This window comes from Rana temporaria, chromosome 5 (assembly GCF_905171775.1).
Source record: "Rana temporaria chromosome 5, aRanTem1.1, whole genome shotgun sequence".
Taxonomy (NCBI): domain Eukaryota; kingdom Metazoa; phylum Chordata; class Amphibia; order Anura; family Ranidae; genus Rana; species Rana temporaria.
Window position 1 is genome coordinate 313,483,568 of NC_053493.1, and position 19,342 is coordinate 313,502,909.

At 42.6% G+C, this 19,342-nt stretch overlaps 1 protein-coding gene across 4 annotated transcripts in view; it reads left to right on the top strand.

Annotated features, from left to right (window-relative positions):
• Window positions 1-19,342, top strand: part of MAPRE2 (microtubule associated protein RP/EB family member 2) — a 246,302-nt gene that overhangs the window by 174,648 nt on the left and 52,312 nt on the right. For all 4 annotated transcript variants that reach the window (XM_040354164.1, XM_040354165.1, XM_040354163.1 and 1 more), the window contains one exon: window positions 12,347-12,492. In XM_040354164.1, coding sequence (XP_040210098.1) covers window positions 12,347-12,492 — 146 coding nt within the window. The remainder of the gene's footprint in view (window positions 1-12,346; window positions 12,493-19,342) is intronic.

Consider the following 19,342-nt stretch of genomic DNA (forward strand, 5'->3'; position numbering starts at 1 on the left):
GAAAACGGACTGAAGTTCAGTTTCATCAGTCCAAACCTACCGTGTGTATGGCCCATCAGACTTTTGTCCTTCAGTCCAAAGTTTTAGAACTTGCCTTAAAATCGGACTGATAGACTGATGAGCGATAGGTCAAAACCGATGGTTAGTACGCAAAAGCATCGGTTCAAAACCTGTGCATGCTCATAATCAAGTTGACGCATGCTTGGAAGCATTGAACTTCGCTTTTTTCAGCACGTCGTTGTGTTTTACGTCACCGCGTTGGACTCGATTGGATTTTGAACTGATGGTGTGTAGGCACATCAGTCCATCAGACTTCATCCTTCAGTCCATTTTCATCGGATGGACTGATCGTGTGTACAGGGCCTGACAATATCTTTTCAAATAAATTCCCTCTTGATTTTCTAATTTAGTCTGCTGCAAAGGCATAACTTTATCTTAACTTAAAGGGTCACTAAAGGAATTTTTTTTTTTAGCTAAATAGCTTCCTTTACCTTACTGCAGTCCTGGTTTCATGTCCTCATTGTTCGTTTTTGCTTTCATGTTGCTGTAAATCCTCTCTGTTCTGGACACTTCCTGGTTGCCTGTTTCCTGATAACCACAGTGCTGGGAGATTTCTCACGGTGGTCACTAATCAAGGAGGTGTGATTACTGTGTGTAAAACGAAACTGGATTGGTGCTGAGGAGTTTTAGACAAAGTATCACTGCTCTCTATTGGCTGACTGCCCTCTAGTGGCTCTCTGTACATCAGAGAACCAGCAAACAACAGCAAAAACGAAACTACACTGCAGGCACATTATATGATTGTTTTTTTATCTATTTTTAATCATTTTTAAAAGGAATCAGTTAACTATTGTGTCTCTATGCCCTGTAAACAGTCATTTAAGCTAAAAAAAAAAATTCCTTTAGTGACCCTTTAATCAGTCTTAAAAATATGCAGTCAGAAAGCCATTTATTAAGAGCAAACAAAACCAAAAATATTTGGAAACAATTCCATAAAAGGATATATAGCTACAAATATACTATGCCTTTCATACCGCCTTTTTTCAGGGTCCACATTCCCAGCTCTTATTCAAGGAAAACGTCTCCAAGTCTCAGGCTGTTTCACAGGCATTCATTTCTATGACTAGTTGGTGGCTAGGTGTGAATAATCATCTAGTGATCTGTAAGCTTTTTGCAGATACAGTAAAAAGCAAGAGACCATATAGTTCCACATTTTGTAAGAAACGCATATATTTTATTAAGTTCAAATATATTCCAATCTTATAAGGAAAATCGATGACCCTCATAAACTAAAAAAAATGAACACATACATAGTTTGATGGCCACTTCCAGTTGCGTGTACATCTGTTTAGGTTTCCAATAATGCACACTGGATCTGACAATTCATAGGGTGCGCTGATAAGTCAGCATCTACCTGTTTTCCAGGACAGGGGCCTAACATTTTGGGGAAAAGCTATTTACATTTGTGTTGTATTTACCATTTTTATTCATAAATGTTTCCAATGACTTGTGTAGAGGAATAACAGCAGGTGAGAGTTAGCAAAATAGACAATGCCCCTTAGGCCCCTTTTTACACGGGGCGGATCAGTAATGATCCGCCTCCGTATGCTCAGCGGGGATCGCTCTGTTGATCCCCGCTGAGCCGGCGGATGACAGGGCAGTCCCCGCACACTGTGCAGGGACCGCCCTGTCTTTTCTCCGCTCTCCCCTGTTCATCCGCTGACACCCGCAATCTCATAGGGACCAATATATGTCCCTTTTTCATCCGCAAACGGATGGATGAAAAAGCGGACATACGGTCCGCAGGTGTGAAAGGGGCCTTACCCTAATTTCTAGACACAGCCCCACGGTAAAGTCAGCCCTACCTGTCAGACATTTCCAATTTATGTACCGTATTTATCGCGGTATAACGCGCTCCCGCGTATACCGCGCACACCTAAAGTGACCCCCAATCATGTGGAAAAAAAGTTATTTTTGTATTTACAGTTTTGGTGTCTTGTGCGGCGTCCATCGGCGGCCTGGTCGGGTCCGGCGTCCTTCTGCGGCTTCGGGTGTCCTTCTGCGGCGGGTCCGGTGTCCTCTTCGGCGGGTCCGGTGTCCTCTTCGGCGGGTCCGGTGTCCTCTTCGGCAGGTCCGGTGTCTTCTTCGGCGGGTCCGGCGTCCTTCTGCGGCGTCCTCGCGTCCTCCCCGCTCGTTTCCCGCGCCGAGTTTGGAATACTGCGCCAGCATATACTGAGCGCAGTACACTCGGGCAGGCTCGGCAACTGTCGCGCTCACGTCCTGTACGTCCAGGACGTGACCGCGGAAGAAGCCGAGACTGGCCGAATATACCCGAGTGTACTGCGCTCGGTATATGTCGGCGCAGTATTCAAAACTCGGCGCGGGAAAGCGGGTATCGGCATATATCGCACACCCACGATTTTGCCCTGATTTTCAGGGCAAAAAAGTGCGCGATATACGCCGATAAATACGGTATTTAAAAATCATGTTAAAAAGAGCCCCTTTGTTTTGGATAGGTTCACACTTCTCCCGTTTTATTAAAGCATGAAGGACATTTACAGTCAGGGGGTCCCTTGTGGCGATTCCTCTTCCGTTAGTTGAAATCCTCCTTGGTCCATGCCCACTCCCACTACTGTGGTGCAGCAGGGTTTATTAAAATGAAGAGGCTGTTGCGATGGGCTCTCATAAAGAGTGCTAGAGCCAGCTGCTCCATACATAGAAACTGTTCTACAGCTTTAAAGAATGAAAAAAGATCGGAGGGGGGGCAGATGGTTGAAAGGTCCACCTTCTCCATTTATAGATCCTGTGTCATTCATAGAAGCTAAAGTATTGCTTCTATAAAATTAACCAACTTTGTTACCTTTCTTACTTTTTTTTTCATCCTTGGCAGATAAAGTAAAAAATAAAGGTGGTATATTAATTACTGTATATGTATTCTGAATGAATTAGGGCTCTTTCACACATGCGGACCGTATGTCCGCTTTTTCATCCATCCGTTTACAGATGAAAAAGGGACTTACATTGATCCCTATGAGATTGCGGGTGTTAGTGGATGAACATCCGCTGACATTCGATCTCATCCGGGTCCGCAATCCTCCAATTCTGCAGACGGAGGAAAACAGACGGTCCATGTTCATCTGATCCCCCCATAGGGGAGAGCGGAGATCTGACAGGGCGGTCCCTGCACAGTGTGCGGGGACCGCCCTGTCATCTGTCGGCTCAAGCAAGCAGAGGTTCACGGGGCAGATCATCACGGATTTGTCCCGTGTGAAAGAGCCCTTATAGTTTTAAAGTAATGGGGTTTCAGTTCATCTCGAAAGTTCTTTAGAAGCTGTGAAGTCATCCAAGTTGGCTTTCTGAGCAGTAATATCACTTTTGCAATGCATTTTCTTTGCATTTACAAAGCAGGATTAGAAGATTAGAAGTTTGGAAGGCTTGCATGTTGCTGCTTGGAGGGGTTTCAGAGTGACTTGAGCTGCTGAGAGAATGTACATTTTGAGTAATACTGTGTACACATGATCAGACATTCCTTCAACAAAACCGTGGATTTTTTTCTGACGGAATGTTGGCTTAAACTTGTGTTGCATACACACGGTCACGCAAATGTTGTCGGAAATTCCGAACGTCAAGAACGCGGTCACGTACAACACTACGACGAGCCGAAGTTCAGTGATTCTGAGCATGCGTCAAATTGATTCCGAGCATGTGTATAATTTTTTTTCGGAATTGCAGACAGACAATCTGCATTTCCGACAAGAACTTTTGTTGTCGGAAAAATTGAGAACCAGCTCTCAAACATTTGTTGTCATAAATTCTGACAGCAAATGTCCGATGGAGCATACACACAGTCGGAATATCCGACCAAAAGCTCACATCGAACATTTGTTGTCGGAAATTTAGATCGTGTGTACGTAGGGTTGCCACCTCATCCCTTTAAAACAGAACACATATGAATTACACAGGTTCTGTGGCTGATTAAGGTGGGAATTGAACTCAAGTGGAGCCTTATCTAAATTAAATTAGCCTCAGAACCTGTGTAATTCATATGTGTTCTGTTTTAAAGGGATGAGGTGGCAACCCTATGTGTACGCGGCATAAAAATTACTCCATGGTGCTTGCAGCTACCGAGGTCAGTTTTAGGGCCCCATTCACACATGTCTGGTTTGATGAAGTGCATTAATGTGCATTCACATTTGTTGCAGTAAGGCAGCTCATTCATTTAAATGGACTACTAACGCAGCGATATGGGTCAGAAAACACAAGGCACCACACTGCATTGCTTTAATGTGTTGCTTTGCTATTCAACAAAAATGGCACTGAAACTTCTAACATGTATCATGTTGAAGTAATCTGTGCCTTATCTTTAGACTGGCTTAACATCTATGTTTTTGAATTTCTGCAGCAAGGCCACTTTACTATGTCAGTTTCAATCTATTGGGAGCACCAGGAAACAAAAGTGCTTGAGGGGCCTTAAGGGAAGAATTTATTGGATGTGTTGGGAAACTTTGATTAGCTGGAAGCAGATGTGTCTGTGGTATCCCCCTACAGGTTTAACACGTTCAGTGGCATGACATGGCCATTTGTTTTTAGGGAGCTGGCATAGATGCTTAGAAGTGGTTGTGTCTGCATGTCTCCGTGCCCTCTGTCTATAGTGACCTTTAGGAAGACCTTTCAGGCTTATTCACACTCAAGCTAAACCAAGCCGATGTGCCGGTTACATTGCATTCCCAGTGTTTACAGTTTGTAGCAACTTTGTTGAAATTTCATATGGTGACATTTTACAAATTTTATTCACAGTAGCATATTTCCTGCATTTTTTTTTTTTGCGCACATACTGCAATGTAGTGTTGGGAACTGAATACAAGGCAGTTTGCCTCATCTATGTGTACTGTATTGGGCAAGGCTGGCCCAGCGCAGTTGAACATATATATTGTGAACGGGCCCCTACTCTGACTTCCATAGTGCAGGAAGTGATATCATCATCCTCTAATAAAGTCATGGGGAATGCAGAGTATTATTTCAAATTTTTTCGAGAAGATGCTGCAGAACATCTTATCAATGTAGAACTCTACAGTCCACAGGGGAAGATGAGTAGGCCATCAATTTATCAATACCAACAATTTTTAAATTACAGGGTTTTTTTTACCCTTTTTTGGGGGGTTCAGCAAGGGAGAGGGCTACAAAGTTAAAGTGGATGTAAAGGCTGAAGGTTTTTTCTGCATTAAGGGAAAAAAACCTTCTGTGTGCAGCTCCTTCTCCCCCCGATACTTACCTGAGCCCTATCTCGATGTGCTTGAGAACAGCGGCATTCTCAGGTATTACCTCATTGACTGAGGTAGAGAGCTATTGGCTTGTGCTGCTGTCACTCACAGACAATGAGGAGGGAGCGAGGGGCGGGGCTGAGCAACACTTTGTGTGTCCTATGGACACACACAGACAGCTCCGGAGCGAGCACGCACAAATGCCCCCAGAGCAAGTGGCTTCCTGTAGGGGCACTCAGCAAGGGAGAAGGGCCAAGAGCACTGGCTCGGCACCCTAGAAGAGGAGGATCGGGGGTTCCCCTGTGCAAAACCATTACACAGAGCAGGTAAGTATAACATGTTTATTATTTTTAAAAACAAAAACACAAGCATTTAATATCCCTATAAACAGTAGACCTTGTACAAGGTTCACTTTGATTTATAATAATGAACCCCTACATTGAATGCATGAAATGGTGGAGATGGGTAATAACAAAGCATATACCGTATTTATCGCGGTATAACGCGCTCCCGCGTATACCGCGCACCCCTAAAGTTGCCCCCGAAATTCCTGTAAAAAAAAATGTTATATGATTTTATTACTTACAGTTTTGGTGTCTTCCCAGCGTCCATCGTCCGGTCCGGCGTCCGTCTGCGGCGTCGATGGTGTCCTCCCGGCTTCTCCAGCGCGCACCTCAAGTCGAGTCCCCGCTTCCTGCGCTCAGTTCGAACGCCTCCGGCAAACATATACTCAGGTTCATTCGGCAAGGCTCGGCTTCGCTCGCGCTCACGCTCTGTGATGTTTATGCGTGAGCACGAGCGAAGCCGAGACTAGCCGAATGTACCCGAGTGTACTGCACTCGGTATATGTCGGCGCAGGATTTCAAACTGAGCGCGGGAAGCGGCTATCGGCGTATATCGTGCACCCACGATTTTCCCCTTATTTTAAGGGGAAAATAGTGCGCGATATACGCCAATAAATACGGTACGTAAAAAAATTAAGAGCAAAAACCTCCTAGTAGCGGAATTTAAATCAGTCCTTACAGTAGCGACTTAATCATGAAGCCCCTCTCTGTCTAGAAAAAGCCAAATGATGCATCTCTCCTCTGTCTGATATGTATGAATCAGTGTAGTATATGAGGACTGCACTCTGTCAGCACTTGGATCTCAGCCTTTCTGGAATTTCTAGCTGGAATAAAAGGAAAATATGATTCACGAGGTTCCCATACGCTACACATCTGTAGTAATTTAATTGTGACAGTAGCTGAGACAGCACCATTCTGTTTTCATTCTGTAGGATTGTGACAAGAGATGAATGTATGAAAGACACATGGAGCTTCTACTCAGGACGCTTTGTTCTCTGACTTTCATGGAGTCACTAAGGCTGGAGTATCTTTTCATTACTGCAGTTAAGTGTAACTAAAGGCAAATCTCTTTTGTTTCAGATAGAGTAGAGAGGGATTAGGATGCCTGTCAAGTTTTTATTGCTCATACATGTAATGCAATGAGAGCACTAAACAAACATCCAAGGTAATTTAATGATGAAATTGATTAATAGCACAATAAATCCAACACATTTCGGGTACCCCCATTCCCGAAATATTCTGCTATGAATCAATTTTAGCATTAAATTACCTTGGACTCTTGGATGTTTATTTGGTGCTTTGTGGAGTGCTGCTGTACCTGAACTAGTGTGCCCAATGACAATTCATTGACCCTTAGAAAATCTGAATCAAGCACTCCATTTCTTCTTGTGTTTTCTTTTTTGCTTTTGTTGTCTGTGCCCCGGTCAGGGAGATTCACCCTCTTTTTGTCATATTTACTGTTCTCATCAAAAGTGAAAGTAAAAGCAAATCCCAAATTATGGATTGTCCCCAGAACAGGAACAGAGAGGAAATCTTCCAATGGGGACCCTAGTTCTCGTGACCCTGGTAATAACCAGGTATTCCCTCACCTTGGGAAGATTTCCTCTTACTTCCTGTTTTGGCTATGGGACAGGAAGGGAAATCTTCCCTATGGGGCACAGATGTCAAAAAAACTCCCTTACTCTAAAAAAAAAAAGTGCAGAAAAAAGTTCTGCCCTTAATTGTTCTTTAACCACTTAACGACCGCCGCATGTACATATACGTCTGCAGAATGGCACGGACAGGCAGAACGACGTGCCCGTACGTCCCTGCCTAGACGTGGGTCGGGGGTCCGATCAGGACCCCCCCCCCAGTACATACGGCGGTCGTTAATTGTGCGGGAGCGATCCGGGATGAGGGGGCGGCTATTCGTTTCTAGCCGCCCCCTCGCTATCGCTCCCCGCAGCTGAAGAACGGAGAGAGCCGTATGTAAACACGGCTTCCCCGTTCTTCACTGTGGCTCCGTCATCGATCGTGTCATCCCTTTTATAGGGAGACACAATCAATGACGTCAGACCTACAGCCACACCCCTCTACAGTTGTAAACACACACTAGGTGAAACATAACTCCTTCAGCGCCTCCTGTGGTTAACTCCCAAACTGCAACTGTCATTTTCACAATAAACAATGCAATTTAAATGCATTTTTTGCTGTGAAAATGACAATGGTCCCAAAAATGTGTCAAAATTGTCCGAAGTGTCCGCCATAATATCGCAGTCATGAAAAAAATCGCTGATCGCCGCCATAAGTAGTAAAAAAAAAAAATGCAATAAAACTATCCCCTATTTTGTAAACGTTATAAATTTTGCGCAAACCAACCGATAAATGCTTATTGCGATTTTTTTTACCAAAAATATGTAGAAGAATACGTATCGGCCTAAACTGAGGAAAAAAAATGTTTTTTTTATATATTTTTGGGGGATATTTATTATAGAAAAAAGTAAAAAATATTGCATTTTTTTCAAAATTGGTGCTCTATTTTTGTTTATAGCACAAAAAATAAAAACCGCAGAGGTAATCAAATACCGCCAAAAGAAAACTCTATTGGTGGGAAGAAAAGGATGCAAATTTCGTTTCGGTACAACCTTGCATGACCGCGCAATTACCAGTTAAAGCAGCGCAGTGCCAAATTGTAAAAACACCTCTGGGCATTTAGCTGCATATTGGTCCGGGGCTTAAGTGGTTAAGTAACACCAACAGATCTTGTCTTCCCTGAAGAATATGATCGGACAGTGAAAGAAGAAGCAGCATGTTTCTTGTACTGAAGCATAACTGATTGGCTCCTTGTGCTGCTCCTCCCTCTATCTCCCAGTCTAAGCACTGCTATACAGGGATTGCTATAAGCTGATGGCTGGTCAAATTTAGGTATTTTCACTACTTGTTTTTTAAAAATACATGTAATTATATATTATTAATTAAAGAACTGCTTTTAAATCTGCTTGCAGTCCAGTTTTAAAGCTGAACCCCAGTATGATCGTTATTGCCTAGTTACATTGGTCCAGCTTAGCACATTGTAAATATGAATATTTTATACCAAAGGGACTATTGGGTTATCTCTCAAAGACTTTAGTAGTCAGCAGCTTCCTCTCTGAACACTGGCTACAGCGGGTCGCACTGCTGCCATTCATAGAACACCTTGTATTTTTTTTAATGAATGACCGGATGCGGTGGAGATTGTGACATCATCTGCCCCCTCCTCTCTAGCTTATCCAATCAGAGAATGTCTTTCATTCATAAAAAAAATAAACACTGTTCCTTAAATGATGTTAGTCTGCAAAGAGGAAGCCACTCAGTACATAACCATATCACTGTAGTAGCACTGACTATTCAGTGGTTGTCATCTTCCTCAGTGGTCCCTCAGGTATGAAATGGGAATATTTACATTGGTCCAACTAGGTCAATGTAATTATGTGGGGGGTGTATCGTGATAAGGGGGCGCTATAAGGAAAAAGTGCTAAAGTGCTATGTTCTATAATACATTAAAATATAATACTTATGTAACTTTGAAAGCAATAAATCAATAATAAATAAACCATACAATAATGCAGTGTTCAACCTGCCATAAACTGCATGTGCTTAATACTGACACACCAGTATTAACTTAGCAAAAAGTGCAAAAACAGATCCAATGTGCAGCAATAATCAACCAGTGGTAAACAATTGAAAGTCCATGCATTGAATTAAAAGGGTTGTTAAAGCGGTGGTTCACCCTGCTGAACAACATTTCAGCATAAAATTCGGCATCGTAGCGCGAGCTACAGTATGCCGGTCTTACATTTTTTAACCCCGTACTCACTGTTTAATCGTACATAGACGATTCCATCTGCCGCGGGGAATGGGTGTTCCTAGCAAGAGGGAGGGTGATTGACGGCCGACTCTGGCACGTCACGCTCCCCGAAGACAGCCGGAGTAGGTCTCGGCTCTTCACGGCGCCTGCGCACAGGCTATGCGCAGGCGCCGTGAAGAGCCAAGCCTATTTCGGCTATTTCCGGAGAAGCGTGACGCGCCAGAGCCGGCCGTCAATCACTTTCCGTCTGGATTGGAACGCCCATTCCCCGTGGGCAGACGGAATCGTCTATGTACGATTAAACAGTGAGTACGGGGGATAAAAAATGTAAGACCGGCATACTGTAGCTCGCGCTACGATGCCGAATTTTATGATAGAATAAAAATTTTTTTTTTTTTTTTTTTTATTCTAGGGTGAACCCCCGCTTTAAGGTTTGTTTTTTATTTCTAAATAGGTTCCTTTAAGCTAGTGCATTGTTGTTTCGCTTCAATTTCCCTTCTAAATGTTTTTTTTCTTTGTCTGAATTTCTCACTTCCTGGGGCTTTAGTACAGTTTAATCCTGAGGTCTGTACTAGTACCTGGAGGGACAAGTCGAGGAATGGACTCTGCTTTTAAAAGTGCGCCTCGTCACGTTACCCTGTCCTGCCACTTTTGGTTTCGGCACTCCGAGGCGGTGCAACACACGCTATACCCACGCAAGTGAGACCAAGTGCGGCGAATGCTCCACAGCATATCTGGCTTTAACCACGATTGATACCTTAGTGCCAAGGCCTCTGCACTTTTAGAAACAGAGTCCATTCCCCGGCTTGTCACTCCAGGTACTAGTACAGACCTCAGGATTAAACTGTACTAAAGCCCCACATGACCTTTCTTTAAACAAGAGGTCATGGTGGTCTGGTAAGTAGGCACTTACCTCCACTTTCCATTGGGTGTCACTAGTTCTTCATTGTTGCAGTGGTGACAGTGTAAAGCAGGGGTGCCCAACCAGTGGTGCCGGGGGCCACATGTGGCCCGCGGAGCCCTCTGATCTGGCCCGGGACCTCCTGCTTTGGGATGGAATAGAATGTAATATTGTTATTAAAGGTCAGTCTATTACTAAAATTACAGTTTATATATGGGCATATCTGTTCTGCAGTGGTTACTGGGCTGCTTTTAAAAGAATCTGCATATGCAGAGCCTGCACAGAACCATAGACTTCTGTTATTACCTGGGAGCTTGGTGAGCTTTCTGAAAGTGCACCAAACCTGCAGAATATAATAGAAGTCTATTGCAAAGTGCAGAAAAGCCAAAAGGTACACTGCGTTGCATCCGTGGTTTGAGTAAACCGCAGCGCATCAGTGTGAAAGCAGCCATGGGCCCATTTTACACGGCCAGTCTGACCCAATTGGACCCTCTAATCACCTCTAAGGCCCCGTACACACGAGAGGATCGATCCGCTGGAATTGATCCGCGGACCGGCTCCAGCGGATAGATCCCCTGGTGTGTACGATCCAGCGGATCTGTTTCCGCGGATTTTTGTCCCCGGGGATGGATTTCCAGTGGATCAAAATTTCTTGACATGCTAAGAAATCGATCCGCTGGAATCCAGTCCAACGGATTGATCCGCTGGTCTGTACAGACTCACCGGATCAATCCGTCCGAATCCATCCCCCGCATGCGTCGTAATGATTATACGCATGCGTGGAATTCCTTATATGACAGCGTCGCGCACGTCGCCGCGTCATCATCGCGGCGACGGCACGACACGTCACCGCGGACGGAATTCCGCAGGGATTTTGATCTCATGGTTATTACAACCATGAGATCAAAATCCGCCAGAGGATTTATCCGCGGAAACGGTCCCCCGGACCGTTTCCGCGGATAAATCCTCTCGTGTGTACCCGGCCTAAGGAGTGGCAGATGTAAACCGACTTGTGTCCTACCTCCAATCCGATCCAGCTGTGTCTGCAGAGCGGACACGGACCTGCCATCCGCCCGATCCGCTCATTGTGGCCCGCAACCAGTTACCAAGTTGCTTAAGTGGCCCTTGCGCTTCAAAAGGTTGGGCACCCCTGGCGTAAAGCATCAAGGAATTTAATTCAATGCATGGACTTTCAATTGTTTACCACTGGTTGATTATTGCTGCACATTGGATCTGTTTTTGAACTTTTTGCTAAGTTAATACTGGTGTGTCAATATTAAGCACATGCACTTTATTGCAGGTTGCACACTGAATTATTGTATGGTTTATTTATTATTGATTTATTGCTTTCAAAGTTACATAAGTATTATATTTAAATCTATTATAGAACATAGCACTTTAGCACTTTTTGTTAATAGCGCCCCCTTATCCCCATACACCCCCCACAATACTAAGGTTGTGATTCACAACACTTCAGGGGAGCTGCTTTATTTAATATAGTACATTGACCGTAGCGCAGAGTTCTTCTTTTTTCACAATGTAATTATGTAACACAAATCATTCCTGAAGTTCAGCATTAATAAATTCCAAATGTTGCCAACAAAAAAAACAAACAGATGAATAATGTAGATTTGTTATTATATGACAGCACATACAATGGCTGATATCTTGGTATATTGGGCTGCACTAAGCATAGAACAAATGTAAATACATTGCTAAATGCGCGGCTTTGGACTGATTCAGTATTCCACAAAACATATTTGGGGAATAGTAACGTAGTTATATTTTGTATAGATAGATTGTTCTTAACTGGTTCTTTGAGCAGCAATAGAAAGCATAATTTATCCAAGAACATATTTTACAATAAATAACATAATGCATTTTTCCAGGTTTATGTAATCTTACATAGAGTTGGATAGCGTGGATGATCATTTCTGATGACAGCATAATATTTTTGTAGTGTGACAGCACTCCATGTATAACTGTGTCTCCCTCTCTGCCTCTCTCTCTCCAGGTGCTGCCTATTGCCAGTTTATGGATATGCTCTTTGCAGGGTGCATAAGCTTAAAGAAGGTCAAATTTCAAGCCAAGCTGGAACATGAGTACATTCACAATTTCAAACTGCTTCAAGCCTCATTTAAAAGAATGAATGTTGATAAGGTAGGCATTTCCAGACTGAAGTGCTTATTCTTTCTTTATTGGTGTCTGCGGAACATTTTGGGGAAACTGTCTAATTGCGCAGTGACTAAATTAGCACTTAGGGCACAGTTCCAGACCACGATTGTATCAACATCTCCTGGGAAACTTTTACAGCTGCAAAACCGTTATGGGACCCAGATACTTCAACAGATTATTGCTGGACGTGTTTTGGTAGGCTGGGTATCTCCAGTGGCTGTGGGGCAATGATTCCCATAATGCATAACTTCTTCGGGGGTTGCTCATTTTCTGAAAAAACATATGTATTTTATTAGTGTTAAGGCACCAAGTATTTTTAACATGTACGTTAATCTTAGTTGTTAAAAAAAAAAAACTTGTTATACATGAAGTGGACTTTTAAGACTTGCTCATTACATTTGTAGGCAGAAGCTTGTAGCTGGGAAGACAAATGGAATGTATAGGGGGAGTTTACTTCATTAGTGTATATCCTGCTTCCTTCTACAAATAAGCCAAAACCAAACTACTGAATCATTCTTGCATGTTTATATGCTGCGACTGAGCTTTGTTTCCGACTTTCAGCTAAGAGAAAGCTATATACTGCTGTATTGTTAAATAGTTGCATTGAAATCTACATGGTAGTAAATGTAAGATTACCAATTTTATTTAGAACTGCAGAGTCCAGGAGAGATTAATCTGTGCATGCAACCTATGTTCACCTTTCAAAATAAATAAATAAATGCACATATTTTTGAAGGAAAAAAATATGTGCATTTATCTTTTTTAAGAAAAGTTTGTAATTAGAAAAAAACAAACATTAAGGCCTCATGCACACTGGATGTTTTTGGACATTTTTACAGCAGCTGTTTTTGGCAGTAGACGTTTTTTTCTACAGTCAATAAACTCTCCATCATGTTATCCTATGTGTCCATGCACACATAGGCTGTTATCAGCAGTTTTGGGCAGTGGCGTTTTTGAGCAGTAAAAAAAAAAAACTAGTGGGTTCTGAGAGACATTTTTCAGCTGTAAAAACGCTCTAACGCTGATAAACGCTGATAAACGTCGATAAACGCTGATAAACGCTCAAAAACGTCACTCACCAGCATTTTTTAACGTTTTTGATCCATTGAAAAAAAAAAAACTTCACAAAAAAAGCTAATGCGGAAAACCGCTAAAAAACGCTAATAAACGCTAAAAACCGCTATTGAAAAAACTTTGAAAATAGTTGAAAAACTCACTGCAAAGCTACTGGCGTTTTTATAACGTTATTTAAATGTCCAGTGTGCATGAGGCCTAATACTCAGCATCGGTCCAATGTTGCAGCTTATGCCCGCCACCTATAGACCCAGAACTAAAGCCCTGTACACACGGGCCAGAGACAACGGTTAAAAAAAAAACAGCAGCATGCTGAGAGGCTGAACCAGCTGCCAAGAACCCTTTCACACTGAGCCGCTCCAGGCGTTAGCGATAAAGCGGCACTTTTCTCCCGCAAACGGGGCATTTTTAACCCCTTCTAGCGGTGGAAGAAAGGGTTGAATGTGCCCAAAAAGCGCCGCTGACGAATCATTTCAATGGGCAGGGGCGGTGGAGAAGTGGTGTATACACCGCTCCTCCACGGCCCCGAAGATGCTGCTTGCAGGACTTTTTCTAATGTCCTGCAATCGCACCGCCCCAGTGTGAAAGCATTCGAGCTCTCACTGGGGCTGCAGGGGAGGCATTTTTCAGGCGCTTTACAGGAACAATTTTTAGCCTAAAAGCGCCTGGAAAACGCCCCAGTGTGAAAGGGTCACAGAGCAGGGAGTATTGGCGACGGGAGTGCATAGGAGCATGTTACATGCTACACCCTAAAAATTTGTGTAACATGATCTTAAAGTTAAACTTAAGTTTTAACTCATGAAACTTATTTAACAGTAAAGATAAATGCCCAAAAAGTAGTAACCTTTAACCACTTCAGCCCCGGAAGGATTTACCCCCTAATGACCAGGCCATTTTTTGCGCTACGGCACTGCATCCATTTTACTGACAATTGCGTGGTCGTGTGATATTGTACCCAAACAAAGTTGATCTCCATTTTTTCCCCCACAAATAGAGCTTTCTTTTGGTGGTATTTGTTCACCTCTGCAGTTTTAATTTTTTGCACTATAAACAAAACTTGTTAAAAAAAAAAATATATATATATATATATATATATATATATATATATTTTTTTTTTTTTTTACTTTCTGCTATAATACATATCCATAAACAATATATAAAAAAACAAATGTATTCATCAGTTTAGGCCAGTAGTAACCTTTAACCACTTCAGCCCCAGAAGCATTTACCCCCTTAATGACCAGGCCATTTTTTGTGATACGGCACTGCGTCCATTTAACTGACAATTGCGTGGTCGTGTGACATTGTACCCAAACAAAATGTATGTCCCTTTTTCCCCCACAAATAGAGCTTTCTTTTGGTGGTATTTGTTCACCTTTGCAGTTTTAATTTTTTGTACTATAAACAACATTTATTTTTTTAAATATATATATATATATATATATATATATATATATATATATATATATATATATATATATATATATATATATATATATATTTTTTTTTTTTTTTACTTTCTGCTGTAATACATATCCAAAAATAATATATAAAAAAACGAATTTATTCATCAGTTTAGGCCAATATGTATTATGTGATTTTTAGTGGGACTGCAACATTGCGGTGGACAAATATGACCCAAAGTGACACTTTTTGGGGACCAGTGACATTATTACAGTGATCAGCGCTAAAAAAATGCACTAATTAGTGTATAAATGACACTGGCAGGCAAGGGGTTGACACTAGGGGGCGATCATGTGTTTTAACTGTGTGGGGGAATGGGCTCACTGGGACAACACAGAGATTGCTGTTCCTGATCACTAGGAACAGCAGATCTCCATGTTGTTCCCTGTCAGAACAGGGATCCGCCTTATTTACATAGTCAGATCCCCGTTCTGCCTCTCTGTGCATCGATCGTGTGTGGCCGGTGGACACAGTATTTATTGCATAAAATTACGTACAGGTACAGCGTTTTGTGCAATAGAGCCGCCCTGCCACAGTATATGTGCGGTGGGCGGTCTTAAAGTGGTTAATAACTAGTCAGATGTCATCATTAACAGATCTGATTGCAGCAAGCTGAACTCTAATCAGTTATTTTGTGTAATTGCACTTTACACATCATTAGTGTCCTTCATACTACTTTATAGAATAAGGTTGATAAAATAATTTCCCAATCACAATAATACAGGTGAAACTCGAAAAATTTGAATATCATGCAAAAGTTCATTTATTTCACTAATGCAACTTAAAAGGTGAAACTAATATATGAGATAGTTCAAGCCGTGATTTGTCATAATTGTGATGATTATGGTTTACAGCTCATGAAAACCCCAAATCCACAATCTCCGAAAATTAGAATATTACATGCAATCAATAAAACAAGCATTGTACATAGAACAATATCGGACCTCTGAAAAGTAGAAGCATGCATATGTACTCAGTACTTGGCTTGGGCCCCTTTTGCAGCAATTACTGCCTCAATGCGGCGTGGCATGGAAGCTATCAGCCTGTGGCACTGCTGAGGTGTTATGGAAGACCAGGATGCTTCAATAGCGGCCTTCATCTCTGCTGCATTGTTCAGTCTCATGTCTCTCATCTTTCTCTTGGCAATGTGCCATAGATTCTCTATGGGGTTCAGGTCAGGCGAGTTTGCTGGCCAATCAAGCACAGTAATCCCACGATCATTGAACCAGGTTTTTGTGCTTTTGGCAGTGTGGGCAGGTGCCAAGTCCTTCTGGAAAATGAAGTCGGCAAACTCATAGAGCTCATCTGCGGAAGGAAGCATGAAGTGCTCCAATATCTCCTGGTAGACGGCTGCGGTGACCCTGGACATAATGAAGCACAGTGGACCAACACCAGCAGATGACACGGCTCCCTAAATCATCACAGACTGTGGAAACTTCACACTGGACTTCATGCATCTTGCAGTGTGTGCCTCTCCATTCTTCCTCCATACTCCGGGTCCTTGGTTTCCAAATCAGATGCAAAATTTGCTCTCATCAGAAAAGAGGACTTTGGACCACTGAGCAACAGGTCTGTTTTTCTTTAGCCCAGGTAAGACGCTTCTGATGTTTGTTGTTCAGGAGGCTTCACAAGAGGAATACGACATTTGAAGCCCATGTCCAGGATCCGTCTGTGTGTGGTGGCTCTTGATGCACTGACTCCAACCTCAGTCCACTCCTTGTGATAGTCCCCAACACTTTTGAATGGCCTTTTCCTGACAATCCTCTCCAGGCTGCGGTCATCCCTGCTGCACATGAGGCTAGAATATTGCACCTTTTCACAGTATTCTAATTCTCTAAAATTGTGGATTTGGGGTTTTCATGAGCTGTAAGCCATAATCATCACAAGTCTGACAAATCACGGCTTGAACTATCTTACTTTGCATGTAATGAGTATTAGTTTCACCTTTTACCTTGCATTAGTGAAATAAATGAACTTTTGCGCAATATTCAAATTTTTCGAGTTTCATCTGTATACTGTTTTCACATTGTTCTGATCATGGATGGGATAGGAGCATCTGTTTGTAAATGGTATACTTCTGAACCCACATCTGGCAATGACAAAAAAGACAGCTGTGCCTAGTGTTACCTCATACAGCCTTATGTTCTGGTATGAGCTGAAATCACAAGTATTGGGTTATGTCTATGGGCTACTATGTTTCCCATGCATGTTCCATTGCTTCTAGTTTATTCTATATTTTTACGTGTATCCACAGTGCAGGCTTAGTGTATCTTCATATACTGTATATGTAGATATATTGAGCGCCACTGTTTCATATCAGTGATGTTTACATTCTTTGTAATTTTCTTGTCTTGTGAGTTACACTGTAAGTATACATAAAAATATACATTTAGAATATTAACATTAATTGGTATAAGTTGCTTTTGTAAAATGGATTTAGTAACTTTTTATAAGGGCAAATGCAATTTGGACCTGTTAGACAAAAGTTCAATAAATGGGGCACTGGCCCGGATTCAGATAGAATGCTCTATCTATGGGCGGGCATAACGTATCTTAGCTACGTTACGCCGCCATAACTTTGGGCGCAAGTTCCGTATGCAGAAAGAACTTGCGCCCTTAGTTACGGCGGCGTAACGTATGTGTGGCGGCGTAAGCCCGCCTAATTCAAATGGGGATGTTGTGGGCGTGTTTTATTTAAATTTCAGATGACCCCGCGTTTTTGACGTTTTTTTGAACGGCGCATGCGCCGTCCATGAAATATGCCAGTGTGCATTGCTCCAAAGTACACCGCAAGGACTTATTGGATTCAACGTGAACGTAAATGACGTACAGCCCTATTCGCGAACTACTTACGCAAACGACGTAAAATTTTCAAAACTCGGCGCGGGAACGACGGCCATACTTAACATTAGCTATGCCTCATATAGCAGGGGTAACTATACGCCGAAAAAAGCCTAACGTAAACGATGTAAAAAAATGCGCCGGCGGGACGTACGTTTCTGAATCGGCGTAAATACCTCATTAGCAATGTGGATGAAGTAGTAAAGCTGACACCTTTGAACAGCAACATTGTCACTCTGGGGAGAGGGTAGTGCTGGGTTAGCAAATTTAGACAAACTCGACTAACAAATTGAAGCGGCGCTCCAGCTAACACTTTTTAAGCAGTTACAGCAATCGTTTTTTTTTTTTTTAGATACATTTTTTACATAAATGGATAAAATCTGACCATTATAAGCAATGGTCAGTGTTAAGTGGTTTGTCACATCCATTTAACTGCTACTTTTGTTGGACAGCTAGGTCTATTAAAGGAAGTTGAACAAGTAACAGACTTATTGGCTGTATCACCAGGTGAAAATAAAGTAAAAAAGCCAAAAAAAGAAAACTAATCCAACCAATTGGTTAGCTGCAAGTTGATACATTTATGGTTTGGGGTTTAATTAAGATGCACAATGCAGGCACCCACTCTTTGGCTCTGGGGGTGATTGAAGGGCTGATAGAAGGGTTCTGTGTTTGAGGTGGTTAAGCTAATGATTACAATCTGTAATTACAAGATATACTGTGCAGTGTCAGAATTTTTAACTCAGTTTGTTTTGTTGTGGTTAGCTCTGAATGGCCAAAGCTAATTATATTGTACAGATGGACTATGATTGGCCCCGTCTGTACCATGTGATCACATTGACCAATCACAGATAGCAACACAATTGTACACAATGGATGGCATGAAAGGAAGCCATTCATTGTTTACAACTGTCATGTGACCTACTGTTATTGGTAACAGTGATCACATGGTACCAACAGCATGTGCTTTCTCAGAGGATGTCCACTCAGAACGGTAAAGCCACAGCCCAGCCGCGCAAGAAGGTATTAACATGCTTTAAAGCGAAGTTCCAGACTTTTTTTTTGTTTATTAAAAGTCAGCAGCTACAAAAAGTTTAGCTGCTGACTTTTAATAAACACTTACCTGTCCCACGGTCCAGCCTCGCTCCCCTCCGTGGCGCCTCCATTGAAACTGTGGGCACCTGGCCGTGACAGCTTGCGGCTTCCCGGCCGGGCGCACACTCCCAGTAGAAGGCAAACTTCTGGGACCTGTGACGTGTCCCAGAAGATCGCCAAGAGGGAGGGGCCACCTAGGGGGAGAGGAGGAGTCGCCTATGCGGCCCATAGCTGGAAGTGGGACAGGAAGTCCCACTCAAAACTAAGCTTCCACTCCCACCCCCCCCAAAAAATGACATGCCACATTTGGCATGTAAGGGGGCGAGTGGAAGTGCTTAAAGGGGTTGTAAAGGTTTGCTTTTTA